The sequence below is a fragment of the Electrona antarctica genome (assembly GCF_951216825.1).
Source record: "Electrona antarctica genome assembly, chromosome: 24".
In the NCBI taxonomy this organism is placed as follows: Eukaryota; Metazoa; Chordata; class Actinopteri; order Myctophiformes; family Myctophidae; genus Electrona; species Electrona antarctica.
In genome coordinates, this window is record NC_136803.1 from 2,173,633 (window position 1) to 2,193,632 (window position 20,000).

The window sequence follows — 20,000 nt, forward strand, 5'->3', positions numbered from 1 at the left end:
GGGGGGGGGGGGGGGGGGGGGGGTTATGTAGGGAAATCCAGTCTGAAAAGGTGGGTTTTGATATTGTTCTTATCAACATTGATACAATTCACTAATCATATATATAATCTCACCTCGCATGCCATAGTAGGAGAATCGTTCACAGAACTCGTTGACCACAATGAAGAAGATGCTGATGGGGTAGCCGAAGATGGTTGCCTGGGAGGAGGAAGAAGTGGACAATATAAGGGAAACGTATTTATCGTATGTCAAGCAGTCGTATCGGTTACTGGACACTTGGACCGATAGATGAGGGTGTTTTCCTTGATTAATATTTTACTCTATACATTCTACAACTATTCAGTGTAAACCTTCAATGTAAACTCCTAAACATTGCAGCAGCACAGCCATCAATGCAGGAACGAAATAGTGTTACAGTGCGCACGCACGCACGCACGCACGCACGCACGCACGCACGCACGCACGCACACAGTGTATAAAAAATAAAAACAGTCTAATAGCCCCCCTGTCAAAAATGGCTATGGTTAAAACAAAAGAAAGCAAAAAAAACAATTACACTCATCTTTTACTATCTCTAATAACATGAACCTTGATTGAAAAAAAAAAAACAAGTTGTCCTTCAAGCAAAAATCTAGTGGGGGTAATTAATGTCAGATAACAGAGAACAGACAGTTTGTGGAGGCGACGACAACGTACCCGTTTCTTGGGTTTCTTCCCTTCGTCTGCATGGAAACAACAAAGAGCAACACTTTAGTTTACCACAGACTAGAGACCTATAGTTTAACAATGTTAAACAACACTTCACTAAATAGTTTAACACAGACTAGAGACCTATAGTTTAACAATGTTAAACAACACTTCACTAAATAGTTTAACACAGACTAGAGACCTATAGTTTAACAATGTTAAACAACAATTTAGTTTAACATAGACTAGAGACCTATAGTTTAACAATGTTAAACAACACTTCACTTATAGTTTACCACAGACTAGAGACCTATAGTTTAACCCATTTTGACCTGAGATCAGATTCTAAAAAGGTCTCCTACATCCTGACAGTTTTCTGAAAAAGCTATGTTTTTCGAGTTTTCAAAAATAGCAGACCTACAAGCTCGTAGCGCGCCACTCGGTGGCGCACTATGAGCTTGTAGATCTGCTATTTTTCAATAGCTAAAGCAAAAGGGGTTCCCGCCCAAAATGGGTTAACAATGTTAAACAACAATTTAGTTTAACACAGACTATAGACCTACTGTATAGTTTAACAATGTTAAACAACACTTCACTAAATAGTTTACCACAGACTATAAGCCTATAGTTTATCAATGTTAAACAACACTTGCAAAAACAACAGCTCAGCTGACAGGGTGTAAACTATAAAACAATAGCTCAGCTGACAGGTGTAAACTATAAAACGATCGATTCATGGATATGTCGTGATTTTAATGCCACAATATTTAAATCGAATTGCTCAAATTGAAAGTTCAGAATCGAGATTTATGTAATTAATTCATTAATTCATTCATTATGTCAGAAATTGGCTGCATTGAAGTGTATGATTGCACTTTTCATGATCTAGACTCTATATTGTTTCGAATGGTTTTCAAATGTTCTAGTAGGCCTATAATAAAATAAATCATACTAAATAAAAAAGTAATTTGGGAACCAAAATCACAATACATCGCAATATCAAATCAAATCGCAGTATATAATTAAGAATCGCAATATAAATCGAATCGGCACCCTAGGTAAATCGGGAGGTAGGTGAATCGTCCGCATCTCAACCCCTAAAATGTACCATCTGTTTATCCTCATACGAATGTTGAATCATTTCATTTAAAAAAATATATAAATTGAAGATGAAGCCATAATGGCTACTCCTACTTGATCCGGCTTCACTGCATGCATCCTGCCTGGCAGAGGAATTATCCCAATGCTAACGACTCGAATAATTCCCAGGATAACATTTCCAGATTATGGGTCCATATGGATGTGGTGTTCAGTTTTTATCCCAGCCAGGGTGTCTGCTGCCCATAGCGCTCCAGAGAGGGACCCACCTGCCATGGTCGCTGTGTCTGTGACTTATAACTCCTGGTCCCTCCTTCAGCGTTATCCTCGCGAAAAAGGACGAGTGACAGCTGTCAGAGAGAGTGTAGAGGACCCAGAGACCAGTGACAGCTGTCAGAGAGAGTGTAGAGGACCCAGAGACCAGTGACAGCCGTCAGAGAGAGTGTAGAGGACTGAGGCCGAGCCCCAGGGTTGGCCTCGTACTTGTACTTGTACTGTGACCTCCCACAATGCCACATGGATGCTGGACTGTGCACCTCACACACTCATACAGGGGCTTCGCAGTGCACAGTTCCACCGTGCACTGTGTGTACCTCACACAGACGTCGTGTATGCAGTGCATCCATAGCCGGCTTGGTTAAATGTTGAATTACTTTATTTTAACTCTATTTTGTCTATTTTGTCTTACTTTATTAGTGATTTAGTTCTTGATTTGTTTCATTGACTATTGACTTGTTTTACTTTTGTTTTGTTAACCCATTCTGGGCGGGAACCCCTTTTGGTGTTACTTATAACCCTTCTGGACGGGAACCCATCTTGGGGTTCTGTACAGTAGTATTTAAAAAAAATTAAATATTTGATGTTGGTATATAAATATTTGAAGTTTTTCAGAAAACCTAGGTCAGGTTTTCAAGGCATTTTTAGAATGGGCCTCAGTCCAAAATGGGTTAAAGCACTTTGTGACTGTAATCGTCTGTGAAAGGTGCTCTATGAATACACTTTACTTATACTAGAGGGGCTTCGCAGTGCACGGTTCCGTTTCCACCGATCGATTATTTTTAATGAATTTAATCTTAATTATATCAATTATGTTAAACCTAGAATCAATGAAGCACTGAGAAAACTGTTGCGCCTTTCTTCGTCATTTTTCTTTCAAACTTGACTACGGTAGCGGTGGTCTACCTTCGTCATATAGCACTGACGAAGGTCCTAGAACCGAAACGTTTGCTTTTTAATTGCACTTTGAGCACGAGCACTTTGAGCATGTTAAAATAAAGAGTTTAACACTAGCGCGTCGGAGCGGTCAGGCTGACCGATTTTGAAATTTTGAAGTGGATTTTCTTTGCCCATGAAGTCCTGAGAAAGTTCCCCTTGCATGACTTTTTCTAAATGTTCGATTCAAACCATCTCTGTTTTTTTTTCATCTGAAACGTTTTGGAAATATGATTTTAGACATAATTCTACTAAAATGTCTGCTCTTTTTCAGTCCGTGGGACCGCTCTTAGAGCCCTCACCCTTTCTCCCCCACAAGCCGTGCTGTTCACACCTCCCTCCCGGCTGGAGACGGGCATTGTTCAAGCTAATGTGTCATTTGCATTTTAGTTTTACTTCTATTTTCTATACGGTGAGCGAGTCTTTTCCAAACCTAGAATCAAGACAACATCCAGGATCCTGGTGAATCATCATGACCATAAAACATTTCATTCTGTGAGAAAAAAAGAAAAGGAAAAAAGAAAAATGCAAAACAAATCGGTATTTAATATTAAATATAATATTATCACACACATGGGGGAGAATATGAGTCGGTTATTCCATTAAAAGGCTGCACAATTTACATAGGCAGTATGTATATATATATTTTTAAATTATTATTATTATTAGTAGTATTTTTGCTACATCGTACTGCAACCTAATATCTAACATCCCGACCTCACGGCACACAGCATCGTAAACACAGGTGAGTGTGCACACATGAGTTGTGTGTGTGGGTGCATGCACGTGATTGTACAGCATTAGCGTGTGTGTGCACGCGTGCACGTGTGTGTGTGTGTGTGCACGTCTGTGTGTGTGTGTGTGTGTGAGAGAGAGTTATTACTTTATGACTCTACCTGGGAACCAACGTGTGACAGGGTCTTGTCTTCCAGGGAAACGCCTCCACCTACCTCTGTATGGACAGACAGACTACAGCAGGGGTGGGCAACTGGCGGCCCGGGGGCCACACGTGGCACCCACCTTCACGTAATGTGGCCCTCAGGTTAATGTCAGAATACTGATATAATATTGGTTTCAGCTGTTTATAATTCCACAACATGCAAACATGACCCGCTTGAATTACTTCAGTCTAAATTAGTAGCTCAATGCTCAACACAAGTATAATTAAAGGCATTTGAAATGACATAAAAAAAATCATTTTCGAGGGCCAATATATTTCCAATATATTTCCACAATCGCTCCAGAGGGGCCACAGTGCATATTACTGGCGTAGCAAAAATAGCCGATCTACAAGCTCAAAACATGTCGCAATACGACACGTTTTGAGCTTGTAGATCAGCTATTTTTTGGGTATATTTGAATGAATTGAAAACCTGAATATTTTTTTTGCTATTTTTGAATTGGAATCCTGAAAAGTAACCTTTTTATTGAATTTCAAATGCATTTAGTTATAGTTATGTTAACTGTATGAACTGTAAACAAACATAACTACATTGGACACAAAAAGACAATAACATTTTAATACTGTAACTAGTCATTAAGTACTAGTCATTTAATACTAGTCATGAAGTAATTAAAGCGGGTTTGGAATCCTAACAGCTGAAATCAATACTATATCAGTATTCTGATATTAACATGCGGGCCCCATTAAGTGAAGGTTGGGGCCACATGTGGCCCCCGGGCCGCCAGTTGACCACCCCTTGGACTACAGTGTCAGAGAGCTGATAAAGTCACAACACACAGAAACTAAGTGTGCTTCTCAAAGGTCAAAGGTCAGCCTCGGTGTCTTTATGGCCATAAACCATGTGATGTCATGAAGAATGGAGGGGTCGGGGAAGCCACATATGCCTCTGCTTTTCATACTATTCATGTTGGATAACATCACCGTAATAAACATATATGCTGTGGCGTCCGCTGGCCTAGCGGTCCAGGTCGCATCATGCCACATATAAGACTCTGGGCCTGACAGCGCGTCGCGTGTTCGAGTCCCGTTCATGACGACCTTTGCTGCATGTCTCTCCCCTTCTCTCTCCTGTCCATCTTCACTTGATACTATCAATAAAGGCAGAAAAGCCTAAAACAAATCTTTAAATTTTTTTTTTTTATAATAAACATACCCATGTTTATTTTGGCAAGTGGGGCATTGCCATGCAACATGTTCTACAATTAGGGAGGAATTTCAGTGTCATTGTGACCAGATTTGACTGAGAGACTGCCATCGCGCAAATTCCAGCTTTTCACCAGAGGAGAAAAACTTTTTTTTTTTTTTTTTCCAAAATGAGTTTATAGCACAGGCAGAATCTTCACATACTAGAGCATGTCTGAAATAAGTGTCAGAGCTGAAATCGACATGTAAATATGAAATAAATGCTTAAACATGTAGCTAGGTGTAATGTTAGAGACCACAGAAGTGAACCTTTCAAGCCTGTTTTCTCAACTCGCTGTTTCTCTGCAAGACATTACTCTATAAGCCATATCTCCAAAACTGGTGGGCCAAACTGAACAACCAATATGTCAATTTGAAGCTATGACGTGAAAAAACGAAAATTAAAAAAAATCCAATGGCAGTCCCTCAGTCAAATTTAGTCACATATGTACATAGTTTTTGGGTTTGCTAGTCGTATACGTACGGAATTGCAATTCCGTATACATATCTTATAGTAAGGGCATTTTATCAGGTATTTGACAAATCTGGGAACTAAATCGTTACCAAGAAATTTCTTCACCAATGTGTTTCTAAAGGTGTCTAATAACATGTACTAAAAGTTTGAAATTCAACTCCCGTGGGAAATTTGAATTATTAGCATAATATGTGACCATACCCATAACATCCTATATAAGGCAAAAAAGTCAAAATTTCATCATTCTTTAAGTAGCATGTGACATATGAAACTAGGGGGTTTTCATGATTCTGAATCCATTCCAAGCATTAGTTTTGCACAAAAAACACTCCTTGGGCTAAATTAGGCCATATCCACTTGACCAAATGTGCTGACCTCATCACGTTTGTGTGGCTGTTTTCCTCCCAAGGAGTGTTTTTTGTGCAAAACTAATGCTTGGAATGGATTCAGAATCATGAAATCACCCTAGTTTCATATGTCACATGCTACTTAAAGAATGATGAAATTTGGACTTTTTTGCCTTATATAGGATGTTATGGGTATGGTCACATATTATGCTAATAATTCAAATTTCCCACGGGAGTTGAATTTCAAACTTTTAGTACATGTTATTAGACACCTTTAGAAACACATTGGTGAAGAAATGTCTTGGTAACAATTTAGTTCCCAGATTTTCATAGATTTCTCTTACTATTACTATTTCTGTGAGCTCGGGTTGCAATACCTGATAGAGTCGACATCTTGCAGTAAACACTGGATTCCAGAATCTCCAAACATCCACAGTTCAGTTCCATGTCCTTTAAAGAGCTACATACATCTAAGATGTATGTTGATACATCTATGTATCCGGCTGGCCAGGGGGAGGCAGTATAGAGACCAGGATTACTGCATGCTCATTGCGAGGGTACCTACCCTAGGGGACACGGGGAGAACATGTGAGGGTACCTACCCTAGGGGACACGGGGAGAACATGTGAGGGTACCTACCCTAGGGGACATGGGGAGAACATGTGAGGGTACCTACCCTAGGGGACACGGGGAGAACATGTGAGGGTACCTATACCCTAGGGGACACGGGGAGAACATGTGAGGGTACCTATACCCTAGGGGACACGGGGAGAACATGTGAGGGTACCTACCCTAGGGGACACGGGGAGAACATGTGAGGGTACCTATACCCTAGGGGACACGGGGAGAACATGTGAGGGTACCTACCCTAGGGGACATGGGGAGAACATGTGAGGGTACCTATACCCTAGGGGACACGGGGAGAACATGCGAGGGTACCTACCCTAGGGGACACGGGGAGAACATGTGAGGGTACCTATACCCTAGGGGACATGGGGAGAACATGTGAGGGTTCCTATACCCTAGGGGACACGGGGAGAACATGTGAGGGTACCTACCCTAGGGGACACGGGGAGAACATGTGAGGGTACCTATACCCTAGGGGACACGGGGAGAACATGTGAGGGTACCTACCCTAGGGGACACGGGGAGAACATGTGAGGGTACCTACACCCTAGGGGACATGGGGAGAACATGTGAGGGTACCTATACCCTAGGGGACACGGGGAGAACATGTGAGGGTACCTACCCTAGGGGACACGGGGAGAACATGTGAGGGTACCTACCCTAGGGGACATGGGGAGAACATGTGAGGGTACCTACCCTAGGGGACACGGGGAGAACATGTGAGGGTACCTATACCCTAGGGGACACGGGGAGAACATGTGAGGGTACCTATACCCTAGGGGACACGGGGAGAACATGTGAGGGTACCTACCCTAGGGGACACGGGGAGAACATGTGAGGGTACCTATACCCTAGGGGACACGGGGAGAACATGTGAGGGTACCTACCCTAGGGGACATGGGGAGAACATGTGAGGGTACCTATACCCTAGGGGACACGGGGAGAACATGCGAGGGTACCTACCCTAGGGGACACGGGGAGAACATGTGAGGGTACCTATACCCTAGGGGACATGGGGAGAACATGTGAGGGTTCCTATACCCTAGGGGACACGGGGAGAACATGTGAGGGTACCTACCCTAGGGGACACGGGGAGAACATGTGAGGGTACCTATACCCTAGGGGACACGGGGAGAACATGTGAGGGTACCTACCCTAGGGGACACGGGGAGAACATGTGAGGGTACCTACACCCTAGGGGACATGGGGAGAACATGTGAGGGTACCTATACCCTAGGGGACATGGGGAGAACATGTGAGGGTACCTACCCTAGGGGACACGGGGAGAACATGTGAGGGTACCTACCCTAGGGGACACGGGGAGAACATGTGAGGGTACCTACCCTAGGGGACACGGGGAGAACATGTGAGGGTACCTACCCTAGGGGACACAGGGAGAACATGTGAGGGTACCTACCCTAGGGGACATGGGGAGAACATGTGAGGGTACCTACCCTAGGGGACACGGGGAGAACATGTGAGGGTACCTACCCTAGGGGACAAGATGTGAGGGTACCTACCCTAGGGGACACAGGGAGAACATGTGAGGGTACCTACCCTAGGGGACACGGGGAGAACATGTGAGGGTACCTACCCTAGGGGACACGGGGAGAACATGTGAGGGTACCTACCCTAGGGGACAAGGGGACAACATGTGAGGGTACCTACCCTAGAGGACACGGGGAGAACATGTGAGGGTACCTACCCTAGGGGACACGGGGAGAACATGTGAGGGTACGTACCATAGGGGACACGGGGAGAACATGTGGGGGTACCTAACGTAGGGGACACGGGGAGAACATGTGAGGGTACCTACCCTAGGGGACACGGGGAGAACATGTGAGGGTACCTATACCCTAGGGGACACGGGGAGAACATGTGAGGGTACCTACCCTAGGGGACACGGGGAGAACATGTGAGGGTACCTACCCTAGGGGACACAGGGAGAACATGTGAGGGTACCTACCCTAGGGGACACAGGGAGAACATGTGAGGGTACCTATACCCTAGGGGACACGGGGAGAACATGTGAGGGTACCTACCCTAGGGGACACGGGGATAACATGTGAGGGTACCTACCCTAGGGGACACGGGGAGAACATGTGGGGGTACCTACCCTAGGGGACACGGGGAGAACATGTGAGGGTATCTACCCTAGGGGACACGGGGAGAACATGTGAGGGTACCTACCCTAGGGGACACGGGGAGAACATGTGAGGGTACCTACCCTAGAGGACACGGGGAGAACATGTGAGGGTACCTACCCTAGGGGACACGGGGAGAACATGTGAGGGTACCTATACCCTAGGGGACACGGGGAGAACATGTGAGGGAACCTACCCTAGGGGACACGGGGAGAACATGTGAGGGTACCTACCCTAGGGGACAAGATGTGAGGGTACCTACCCTAGGGGACACAGGGAGAACATGTGAGGGTACCTACCCTAGGGGACACGGGGAGAACATGTGAGGGTACCTACCCTAGGGGACACGGGGAGAACATGTGAGGGTACCTACCCTAGGGGACAAGGGGACAACATGTGAGGGTACCTACCCTAGAGGACACGGGGAGAACATGTGAGGGTACCTACCCTAGGGGACACGGGGAGAACATGTGAGGGTACCTATACCCTAGGGGACACAGGGAGAACATGTGAGGGTACCTACCCTAGGGGACACGGGGAGAACATGTGAGGGTACCTACCCTAGGGGACACGGGGAGAACATGTGAGGGTACCTACCCTAGGGGACACAGGGAGAACATGTGAGGGTACCTACCCTAGGGGACACAGGGAGAACATGTGAGGGTACCTATACCCTAGGGGACACGGGGAGAACATGTGAGGGTACCTACCCTAGGGGACACGGGGATAACATGTGAGGGTACCTACCCTAGGGGACACGGGGAGAACATGTGGGGGTACCTACCCTAGGGGACACGGGGAGAACATGTGAGGGTATCTACCCTAGGGGACACGGGGAGAACATGTGAGGGTACCTACCCTAGGGGACACGGGGAGAACATGTGAGGGTACCTACCCTAGAGGACATGGGGAGAACATGTGAGGGTACCTACCCTAGGGGACACGGGGAGAACATGTGAGGGTACCTATACCCTAGGGGACACGGGGAGAACATGTGAGGGAACCTACCCTAGGGGACACGGGGAGAACATGTGAGGTTACCTACCCTAGGGGACACGGGGAGAACATGTGAGGGTACCTACCCTAGGGGACACGGGGAGAACATGTGAGGGTACCTACCCCAGGGGACACGGGGATAACATGTGAGGGTACCTATCCTAGGGGACACGGGGAGAACATGTGAGGGTACCTACCCTAGGGGACACGGGGAGAACATGTGGGGGTACCTACCCTAGGGGACACGGGGAGAACATGTGAGGGTACCTACCCTAGGGGACACGGGGAGAACATGTGAGGGTACCTACCCCAGGGGACACGGGGATAACATGTGAGGGTACCTATCCTAGGGGACACGGGGAGAACATGTGAGGGTACCTACCCTAGGGGACACGGGGAGAACATGTGGGGGTACCTACCCTAGGGGACACGGGGAGAACATGTGAGGGTACCTACCCTAGGGGACACGGGGAGAACATGTGAGGGTACCTACCCTAGGGGACACGGGGAGAACATGTGAGGGTACCTACCCCAGGGGACACGGGGATAACATGTGAGGGTACCTACCCTAGGGGACACGGGGAGAACATGTGAGGGTACCTACCCTAGGGGACACGGGGAGAACATGTGAGGGTACCTACCCTAGGGGACACGGGGAGAACATGTGAGGGTACCTACCCTAGGGGACACGGGGAGAACATGTGAGGGTACCTACCCTAGGGGACACGGGGAGAACATGTGAGGGTACCTACCCTAGGGGACACGGGGAGAACATGTGAGGGTACCTACCCTAGGGGACACGGGGAGAACATGTGAGGGTACCTACCCTAGGGGACACGGGGAGAACATGTGAGGGTACCTACCCTAGGGGACACGGGGAGAACATGTGAGGGTACCTACCCTAGGGGACACGGGGAGAACATGTGAGGGTACCTACCCTAGGGGACACGGGGAGAACATGTGAGGGTACCTACCCTAGGGGACACGGGGAGAACATGTGAGGGTACCTACTATAGGGGACACGGGGAGAACATGTGAGGGTACCTACTATAGGGGACACAGGGAGAACATGTGAGGGTACCTACCCTAGGGGACACTATAGGGGACACGGGGAGAACGCCACACAGAATCTATTGCCTTTACTTACCTGGAAGCCACTCACTGCTTGCGAGTGGCTGCAGCGATGAATAAACTAAAAATGACGAATCACAAGGTCACGTTTCTTACAAGTAAGGTTTTATTTAAAAGTTTCAGAACATTATGTACAAGAGCAGTTATTAGATAAAAAAATGCATTCTATTTTCATATTTATACTTATATAGAATAAAAAAACCAAACAAGGCATCTATTTGACAGACAAATAAAGAAACAAGAGGATAAAAAAAAGAAACCTCACCCATTGTCTGACCCTTTATAGGTCTATGCATCCATTGCACAGTCTATTGTATTGGTCATGGTCTTTGGCCCGAGCGGTCAGTATATATCGTAGGTAGGCTAATCTTACAGTAGAAAAAATATTGCACGCACTTTCACTTTAGCAAGAAAATAGGTAAGAACATTGCGGTTTTTTCTTGGTCTTACATTAAATCAGCTCCAACAGGCATTTTATTATTAGATCTAAAATAGAATGGAAAAATCTCACGAAGAAAAGATGTTCGATGTCAGCACCTATACGAAACGAGATGACCAAAGCCATATCTAAAATACATTGTGAAAATATATTTTCGGCATCTAAAATACATTTTCAAACTATATATTCTTTGGCCAGTTCCTTTTTCTTTTATATATATATTTTTTTTAAATATAAATGTGAAACATAATAATAATAATTATGTGGGTTTGTTGTCCAAGACGGCAGAGAAGATGAAAACCGGATGCTCTTTTCTGGACATAAACCAATGAATCCACCCCATTCGACCGTTATCTCTGTATTGAATAGGCGAAATCATCCGTTCGACCTTCGAATAGGGCCAATATGGCCATACTGGCATACTCACTGTTTCAGTATGTCATTATCACTGATGTCCTGACGGAGGCGCGCCGTGTCTGGTGGCCTTGAGCCACGTGAGGCACCGCCGAGCGAGGCGCTAGCAGAGCGAGTCGCCGTGCCGAGCGTTGCGACTCAGCACCGTCCGACTTACGTCCCGATAGGCAGAAAATAGTATATATTAGTAGCCCCTAGTTTCCATGCACCGACAACAGTTGGAAATGACACGTCCACCAGGGGGAAACCTTGACCAGGCTATGTTCAGCCAAGGGTGAGTATGCCAGTATGGCCATATTGGCCCTATTCGAAGGTGCTGATAACGGATGAGTTCGCCTATTCAATACAGAGATAACGGTCGAATCCGCTGATGAATCTGCACTAATGTTTCTATTGCAAAACAATGAGATGAGAAACGTACTGCGCTTCAGCTGAGGAATATTATGCAGGTATGCATGTTTTACAGACTAGTAGTGCCATTCTCTTTTCAACACCATAAAGGTTCATGTAACAATCTTGTAACAAAATACTGTAAATGAACGCGACCCTATAGAGCGTCGCAGTCCCGCCCCCTTTCATGACGACAAGAGACCCAGAAGTGAATTCCCCGTTCATTTTCCCCCAAAGTCAAAAAGTATATATTTAAAGATGTTTACGCCGCGGACAAAGCCAACTCGAGTCGTGACAAATCATGACAACAATATTTTGGGCCGAACAAAAAATTACAAAGAAGAAAAACAACAAAAAAGGTGTTGTAACCTGGATTTTTTCTTCTTTCTAATTATTAGTTCGGCCCAAAAAAAAATGTGTTTGTACTTGTCATGATTTGTCACGACAAGAGTTGGCTTTGTCCGCGGTGTAAAAGGTCTTTTTTCATTCTCATTTTGGGCAGGAACCCCTTTTGGTGTTAGCATTATGTTATGCTTTAGCTATTGAAAAATAGCAGATCTACAAGCTCATAGCGCGCCACTATCGAAGAACGACTGACATAGAAACATAGCTTTTTCAGAAAACTGTCAGGATGTAGAAGACATTTTTAGAATCTGATCTCAGGTCAAAATGGGTTAAATAAATACTTTTTGAAACGTCTATGGGGAAAATGAACGGGGAATTATTTCCTGGGTCCTTGTAGGGGGCGGGACTGCTCTAAACGTTATAAACCAGAACCAGGCCAGTTTGTTTTGCCATACGGGGGAGCTTCGGCCGGGCGGGTGGAGCTTAGTTAGTCAGTCATGCACACACACGTATGATTGATTAGGTTTATATTCTGACATCCTGCTGCAGCAGCCCTATAAGCAGACCGAAACAAACTAACTGGCGACGAGCGTAGTTGCAGCTGGGTCTGAAAAACAAGCGTTGGAACGTCGTGCCTGTATTATTGGACAGCTAAGTGAAGGAGAGTTGGTAACCAAATGGACCCGGCATTACTTAATTTGCAAGAAGTCTACACAATTATCAACGTTTGCCTGGTGTCTCTCCTAATACAGCATGGAATTGTGGATAAAATCATATCCAACGACAACAGAATATTCTTTTTAAGTTTTGGTTCTGAGAGGCTAGGGGCCCTATTTAAATCAGTGCTAAACCCTTAATCCCTAAACTTCTTTGCCTTTTTTTTTACTATTTTGAGAAACATTTTTGAATAGTTCAAATAGCCGATCTATAAGCTCACAGCGTGTTCATGTAGCTCGCCTAGTTGAACAATTGTAATGTGTTTTTCAAAATACCAAAAAATATTGGTATTTTTGGTTTTTCAAAAATATTTTTACGGTAGTAAAAAAAAAGGCAAAGACATTTAGGGATAAGGGTTTTGATGAAAATAGGGCCCTAAATCTCATCAAATGGTGGTCCGTGGTAACCTGACTCTGCCAGATATTGAGCAAACTGGCAATATTGAGTTCACATCGTTCCCTCCTCCTACCTAGCCTCGGTCCCAGGCTCACTTAACTGCGAAAAAGAAGAGCCTGGTCACAACCTAAGGCAGAGAAGCTATCGAAAGGCCCCCGGAAGTTAACGTTTTTTGACCAATCGCAGCGTTGTGTTCCCGAAAATGTATTCCCGCTGAAATGATCATTGGGTGGGGACTAGTAAACACAGCCGCACCGCGTGACGTAGTTATCTTACACGCAACACTTCCGCCACTTCCGCTGATAGTCTTTTCAGTGTAGGTCTTGCCCAGGGTGCCTCCTGCCTGGATCTGGTCTCTCTCAAGCAGAAACGATGAACCGGAAGCAGCGGGACAACAATCTGATATCTCCACAATAATTTCGAGTTGTAGTCCTGTTAGGTTGTGTTTACATTAGAGTTGTAGTCCTGTTAGGTTGCGTTTACATTAGAGTTGTAGTCCTGTTAGGTTGTGTTTACATTAGAGTTGTAGTCCTGTTAGGTTGCGTTTACATTAGAGTTGTAGTCCTGTTAGGTTGCGTTTACATTAGAGTTGTAGTCCTGTTAGGTTGCGTTTACATTAGAGTTGTAGTCCTGTTAGGTTGCGTTTACATTAGAGTTGTAGTCCTGTTAGGTTGCGTTTACATTAGAGTTGTAGTCCTGTTAGGTTGCGTTTACATTAGAGTTGTAGTCCTGTTAGGTTGCGTTTACATTAGAGTTGTAGTCCTGTTAGGTTGTGTTTACATTAGAGTTGTAGTCCTGTTAGGTTGCGTTTACATTAGAGTTGTAGTCCTGTTAGGTTGTGTTTACATTAGAGTTGTAGTCCTGTTAGGTTGCGTTTACATTAGAGTTGTAGTCCTGTTAGGTTGCGTTTACATTTGAGTTGTAGTCCTGTTAGGTTGCGTTTACATTAGAGTTGTAGTCCTGTTAGGTTGCGTTTACATTAGAGTTGTAGTCCTGTTAGGTTGCGTTTACATTAGAGTTGTAGTCCTGTTAGGTTGCGTTTACATTAGAGTTGTAGTCCTGTTAGGTTGCGTTTACATTTGCACTGCAGTGGCAGCGCTTCAATACGTCACCAGTATAGTATCGCGTTGATCCCGCCTCTAGCGGCCGCATACGGTCGCATATCTCTCCGGTCAGAAATGGTCCGGAGTACATGGTCTCTGCCCCGAGAGGGACCAGATGGGAGCAGGAGGAGGAGTCAGGTTAGGTCCGTGGCTCACATGCCGAATTAACAAATGGGCCCTTTTATTGTGAAAAGGGTTGAAAACCACTGACTGGTCAAAAGGATTCACTAGACAGAGTCTCCATAGGAAACAAGATCGCTATAAACTAAAGCTACCGGCGCAGAGGCTGTGTGTGTGTGTGTGTGTGTGTGTGTGCGCGCGCGGGCGGGGGGGGGGGGGGGGGGGGGTTCGGGGGTTGAGCTTGAGCGTCACATTTATTTTCCAACCGTTTCGAAGAGCATGGAATGTACGGAAAGAAGAAGAGAGGAACCAACAAAGGCTAAACGCCGTCCGTCCGTAAGACAGCTTCACTTATTATAAGACAGCTTCACTTATTATAAGACAGCTTCACTTATTATAAGACAGCTTCACTTATTATAAGACAGCTTCACTTATTATAAGACAGCTTCACTTATTATAAGACAGCTTCACTTATTATAAGACGGCTTCACTTATTATAAGACGGCTTCACTTATTATAAGACAGCTTCACTTATTATAAGACGGCTTCACTTATTATAAGACGGCTTCACTTATTATAAGACGGCTTCACTTATTATAAGACAGCTTCACTTATTATAAGACGGCTTCACTTATTATAAGACGGCTTCACTTATTATAAGACAGCTTCACTTATTATAAGACACGGCTTCACTTATTATAAGACAGCTTCACTTATTATAAGACAGCTTCACTTATTATAAGACGGCTTCACTTATTATAAGACTAGCTTCACTTATTAGAAGACGGCTTCACTTATTATAAGACGGCTTCACTTATTATAAGACGGCTTCACTTATTATAAGACGGCTTCACTTATTATAAGACGGCTTCACTTATTATAAGACGGCTTCACTTATTATAAGACAGCTTCACTTATTATAAGACGGCTTCACTTATTATAAGACGGCTTCACTTATTATAAGACGGCTTCACTTATTATAAGACAGCTTCACTTATTATAAGACGGCTTCACTTATTATAAGACGGCTTCACTTATTATAAGACAGCTTCACTTATTATAAGACATGGCTTCACTTATTATAAGACAGCTTCACTTATTATAAGACAGCTTCACTTATTATAAGACGGCTTCACTTATTATAAGACAGCTTCACTTATTATAAGACTAGCTTCACTTATTAGAAGACAGCTTCACTTATTATAAGACAGCTTCACTTATTATAAGACAGCTTCACTTATTATAAGACAGCTTCACTTATTATAAGACACGGCTTCACTTATTATAAGACAGCTTCACTTATTATAAGACGGCTTCACTTATTATAAGACAGCTTCACTTATTATAAGACAGCTTCACTTATTATAAGACGGCTTCACTTATTATAAGACAGCTTCACTTATTATAAGACACGGCTTCACTTATTATAAGACAGCTTCACTTATTATAAGACACGGCTTCACTTATTATAAGACAGCTTCACTTATTATAAGACAGCTTCACTTATTATAAGACAGCTTCACTTATTATAAGACGGCTTCACTTATTATAAGACGGCTTCACTTATTATAAGACAGCTTCACTTATTATAAGACAGCTTCATTATAAGACAGCTTCACTTATTATAAGACAGCTTCACTTATTATAAGACAGCTTCACTTATTATAAGACAGCTTCACTTATTATAAGACTAGCTTCACTTATTATAAGACAGCTTCACTTATTATAAGACAGCTTCACTTATTATAAGACAGCTTCACTTATTATAAGACAGCTTCACTTATTGTCACAATACCTAGAATGTGGTGCAGTCACGCGTGCTGCACACCCATTTTGACCAGGGAGACGTGCACACATAGACATCAAAAGGGGGCTTCGGCACCTGCCCTTTTACCAGTCTGTAAAACGACTGCCCTCTCCAGACCACGAATGCAGCATTTACTACATGGTGAAAGAGATGCACTTGCCCTCCCTCTCCTTTCCATGCCATACCGGAAGGCATGCAGCATTCAGTCTCCTGAACTTGAACACAGCATTTTGCGTTGAACAAATTTGTTTAGAAATCCAATGTCGTACACCTGCATCTCCACTAGCTAAAGAGTGCTGGGTTGCGCGCCGAAAATAGCTGATCTACAAGCTCTCAACGCGTCGCAGTGAGCTTGTAGATCTGCTATTTTCGCTATTTTTGTCCAAAAGTGCCTCTTACGGGATTTCAGCCCCTGACTCTCTAACACTCTCTGCACGTCCCTGATTTTGACTGGCACGTCCATTAACCAATCACAGCCGGCGGTGGTAAGGGAGGAGGCGGGGCCGTGTCCGTCATAGATAGATATATATATAAGAGAGGCTATAGATGGCTCGCCCCGTGCTGCTGCTGGCCAATGGGGAGCGACGTCGCTACGTGGCGGCCATCTTGCTCCAGTCCAGCTCGCTCGCACATAACATTGTGTCTATGGGTCAGCATGTAGTTTTTAAATAACCACTCATAACATTGTATCTATGGGTCAGCATGTAGTTTTTAAATAACCACTCATAACATTGTGTCTATGGGTCAGCATGTAGTTTTTAAATAACCACTCATAACATTGTGTCTATGGGTCAGCATGTAGTTTTTAAATAACCACTCATAACATTGTGTCTATGGGTCAGCATGTAGTTTTTAAATAACCATTCATAACATTGTGTCTATGGGGCATGTACTTTTTAAATAACCACTCATAACATTGTGTCTATGGGGCATGTACTTTTTAAATAACCACTCATAACATTGTGTCTATGGGGCATGTACCTTTTAAATAACCACTCATAACATTGTGTCTATGGGGCATGTACTTTTTAAATAACCACTCATAACATTGTGTCTATGGGGCACATGCTTTTTAAATAACCACTCATAACATTGTGTCTATGGGGCATGTACGTTTTAAATAACCACTCATAACATTGTGTCTATGGGGCACATACTTTTTAAATAACCACTCATAACATTGTGTCTATGGGGCATGTACTTTTTAAATAACCACTCATAACATTGTGTCTATGGGGCACATACTTTTTAAATAACCACTCATAACATTGTGTCTATGGGGCACATACTTTTAAAATAACCACTCATAACATTGTGTCTATGGGGCATGTACTTTTTAAATAACCATTCATAACATTGTGTCTAATTTTTCTTTTTTTAAATAACCATAACTTGCTCAATTTCTAAACGGTTTGGTTTGTTATAAACGCCAGAGACGTCAGCATAATTATATGCTTTTATATGACGTTCATTAACATTAAGCAGATAAGCGTCCTGAATCATAGACACGTTGATAACGTTTGTGATAAACCAAACCGTTTGTAAATCTGTCAAGATTTGAGCGATTTATGAGTATTTTTGGTTTGAGCTGCCATAGAACATACTGTACTGTAGGACTGTAGCAAGATGGCCGCCAGTGAAGGATAGGACTGTAGCAAGATGGCCGCCAGTGAAGGATAGGACTGTAGCAAGATGGCCGCCAGTGAAGGATAGGACTGTAGCAAGATGGCCGCCAGTGAAGGATAGGACTGTAGCAAGACGGCCGCCAGTGAACGATAGGACTGTAGCAAGATGGCCGCCAGTGAACCGACCCCGGAGACTCCGCCTTGCGTCCATCTAGCCTTTATATATTTATGTCTATGGCGCCCGGCCGGCTGTGACCCGACGGGGGTGAACGTTCCAGGGTCAGAGGATGGTGGTGGAGCCGGCGTGTGCGTTGTTGGCGCTGGTTGGCGTGCCGCTGATGGCGTTAAAAATACCCACGGAGTCCGACAGCGTTGTCCTGGAGCCGTCGTCCACAGGGTTGATCTGGAGGACAACAGCAGACGGTGGAAAAAGTACTTGAGTAAAAATATCAATACTGCAATATTATAGAGCTACTCTGTTACAAGTAAAAGTTTCGGAATTCAAAATGGACTTGAGTAAAAGTAGAGTAAAAGTGCAAAGGATGTATTGACATCAAAGGTGTACTTGAAGTACCAAAAGTAGAAAGTACTCATTATGCAGAATGTCCCATTTCAATGGGATGTATAAATGTTTTGAAAATAGCCGATCTACAAGCAGATCGTCTATTTTCAAATGGTCGAAATGTGTATAGTGGGTAATAATCAAAATCTACAAAGTAACTAGTAACTAGTAAAAACAATTTAATAACTGTAGTGGAATAAAAGTATAATATTTGCCTCAATATTTACTGCAAAATTGTACATATATACAGTAGCATGACATTTTGCATACAAAGTGGAAATTGCACAGTAGGAGGAACACACATTTCTTATCAACATAGACATTACGTTAGGATTTGCATAGACTTTATTTAACAGCAACACAAAAATGAAAAAAGCGGCTTTACCATCCGATCTGTCCAGGTCAGCAGAGAGACGGGAGGAGACGAGAGGATGGTTAGTGACATAATGTTCAGAAGGAGAGCAGAGGACGTGTTCCCGTATGCCGTTAACATTTATTAGCCTATGCACCAAAATAAGAGAATCACTGAAAAAGCAGAGGGTTAAGATTCTTGCCTGAGGAAGCAGGTTGTTAGTAGCTCTCTGGGTTTGCATGACGCGCTCGCCTAGATCAGGGGTTCTCAACGTTTTTGGCCGGGGACCCCCGAAAATGCTTTGGCAACGTCTCGGGACCCCCGCAATATAAATTGACTGCTACAATAACCTTAATAATAGAGACAATACACCATAAATAAATACTGAAAACAGATATAATCATTAGGGTTGAGAACCCCTGGCCTAGATGTTCGACGAGTGGTGTCTAGTACATAGATCTTTACAATAAATGCCGTAATGAAAGGAAAGTGTTTCAAACTCAATGTGCTATAAATGCAATAACTATTCCTACTTCGGGGCTTCAGGTGTTACCGATGATACCAATTAAGGCTCTGTTCCGTTTAGTGTGCTGTGGTTCTCAAACTTGGAATGGAAACAAGACCGCAAGGACCTTTTTTCTCCAGTGATATCCTTTTGGACTCTCTTGAGCTCTCTATAGCGTTACCTGTTCGTGCATAATGGCAGACAGCTCTGTATAGCGTTACCTGTTCGTGCATAATGGCAGACAGCTCTGTATAGCGTTACCTGTTCGTGCATAATGGCAGACAGCTCTCTGTAGCGTTACCTGTTCGTGCATAATGGCGGACAGCTCTCTATAGCGTTACCTGTTCGTGCATAATGGCAGA

At 44.1% G+C, this 20,000-nt stretch overlaps 2 protein-coding genes across 2 annotated transcripts in view; both read right to left on the reverse strand.

Moving 5' to 3' along the window:
- Positions 1 to 2,061, reverse strand: part of LOC306917172 (solute carrier family 15 member 1-like) — a gene marked incomplete at its 5' end in the record, with an annotated part of 43,825 nt that extends 41,764 nt beyond the window's left edge. Inside the window, 3 exons of the mRNA XM_079495305.1 lie at positions 114 to 198; positions 697 to 722; positions 2,055 to 2,061. Of these exons, the coding sequence (XP_079351431.1) occupies positions 114 to 198; positions 697 to 722; positions 2,055 to 2,061 (118 nt within the window). The remainder of the gene's footprint in view (positions 1 to 113; positions 199 to 696; positions 723 to 2,054) is intronic.
- Positions 2,062 to 18,499: 16,438 nt separating this feature from the next.
- LOC306916877 (dedicator of cytokinesis protein 9-like) overlaps positions 18,500 to 20,000 on the reverse strand; it is a gene marked incomplete at both ends in the record, with an annotated part of 149,899 nt that continues 148,398 nt past the window's right edge. The window contains one exon of the mRNA XM_079494962.1: positions 18,500 to 18,622. Within this exon, the coding sequence (XP_079351088.1) occupies positions 18,500 to 18,622 (123 nt within the window). The remainder of the gene's footprint in view (positions 18,623 to 20,000) is intronic.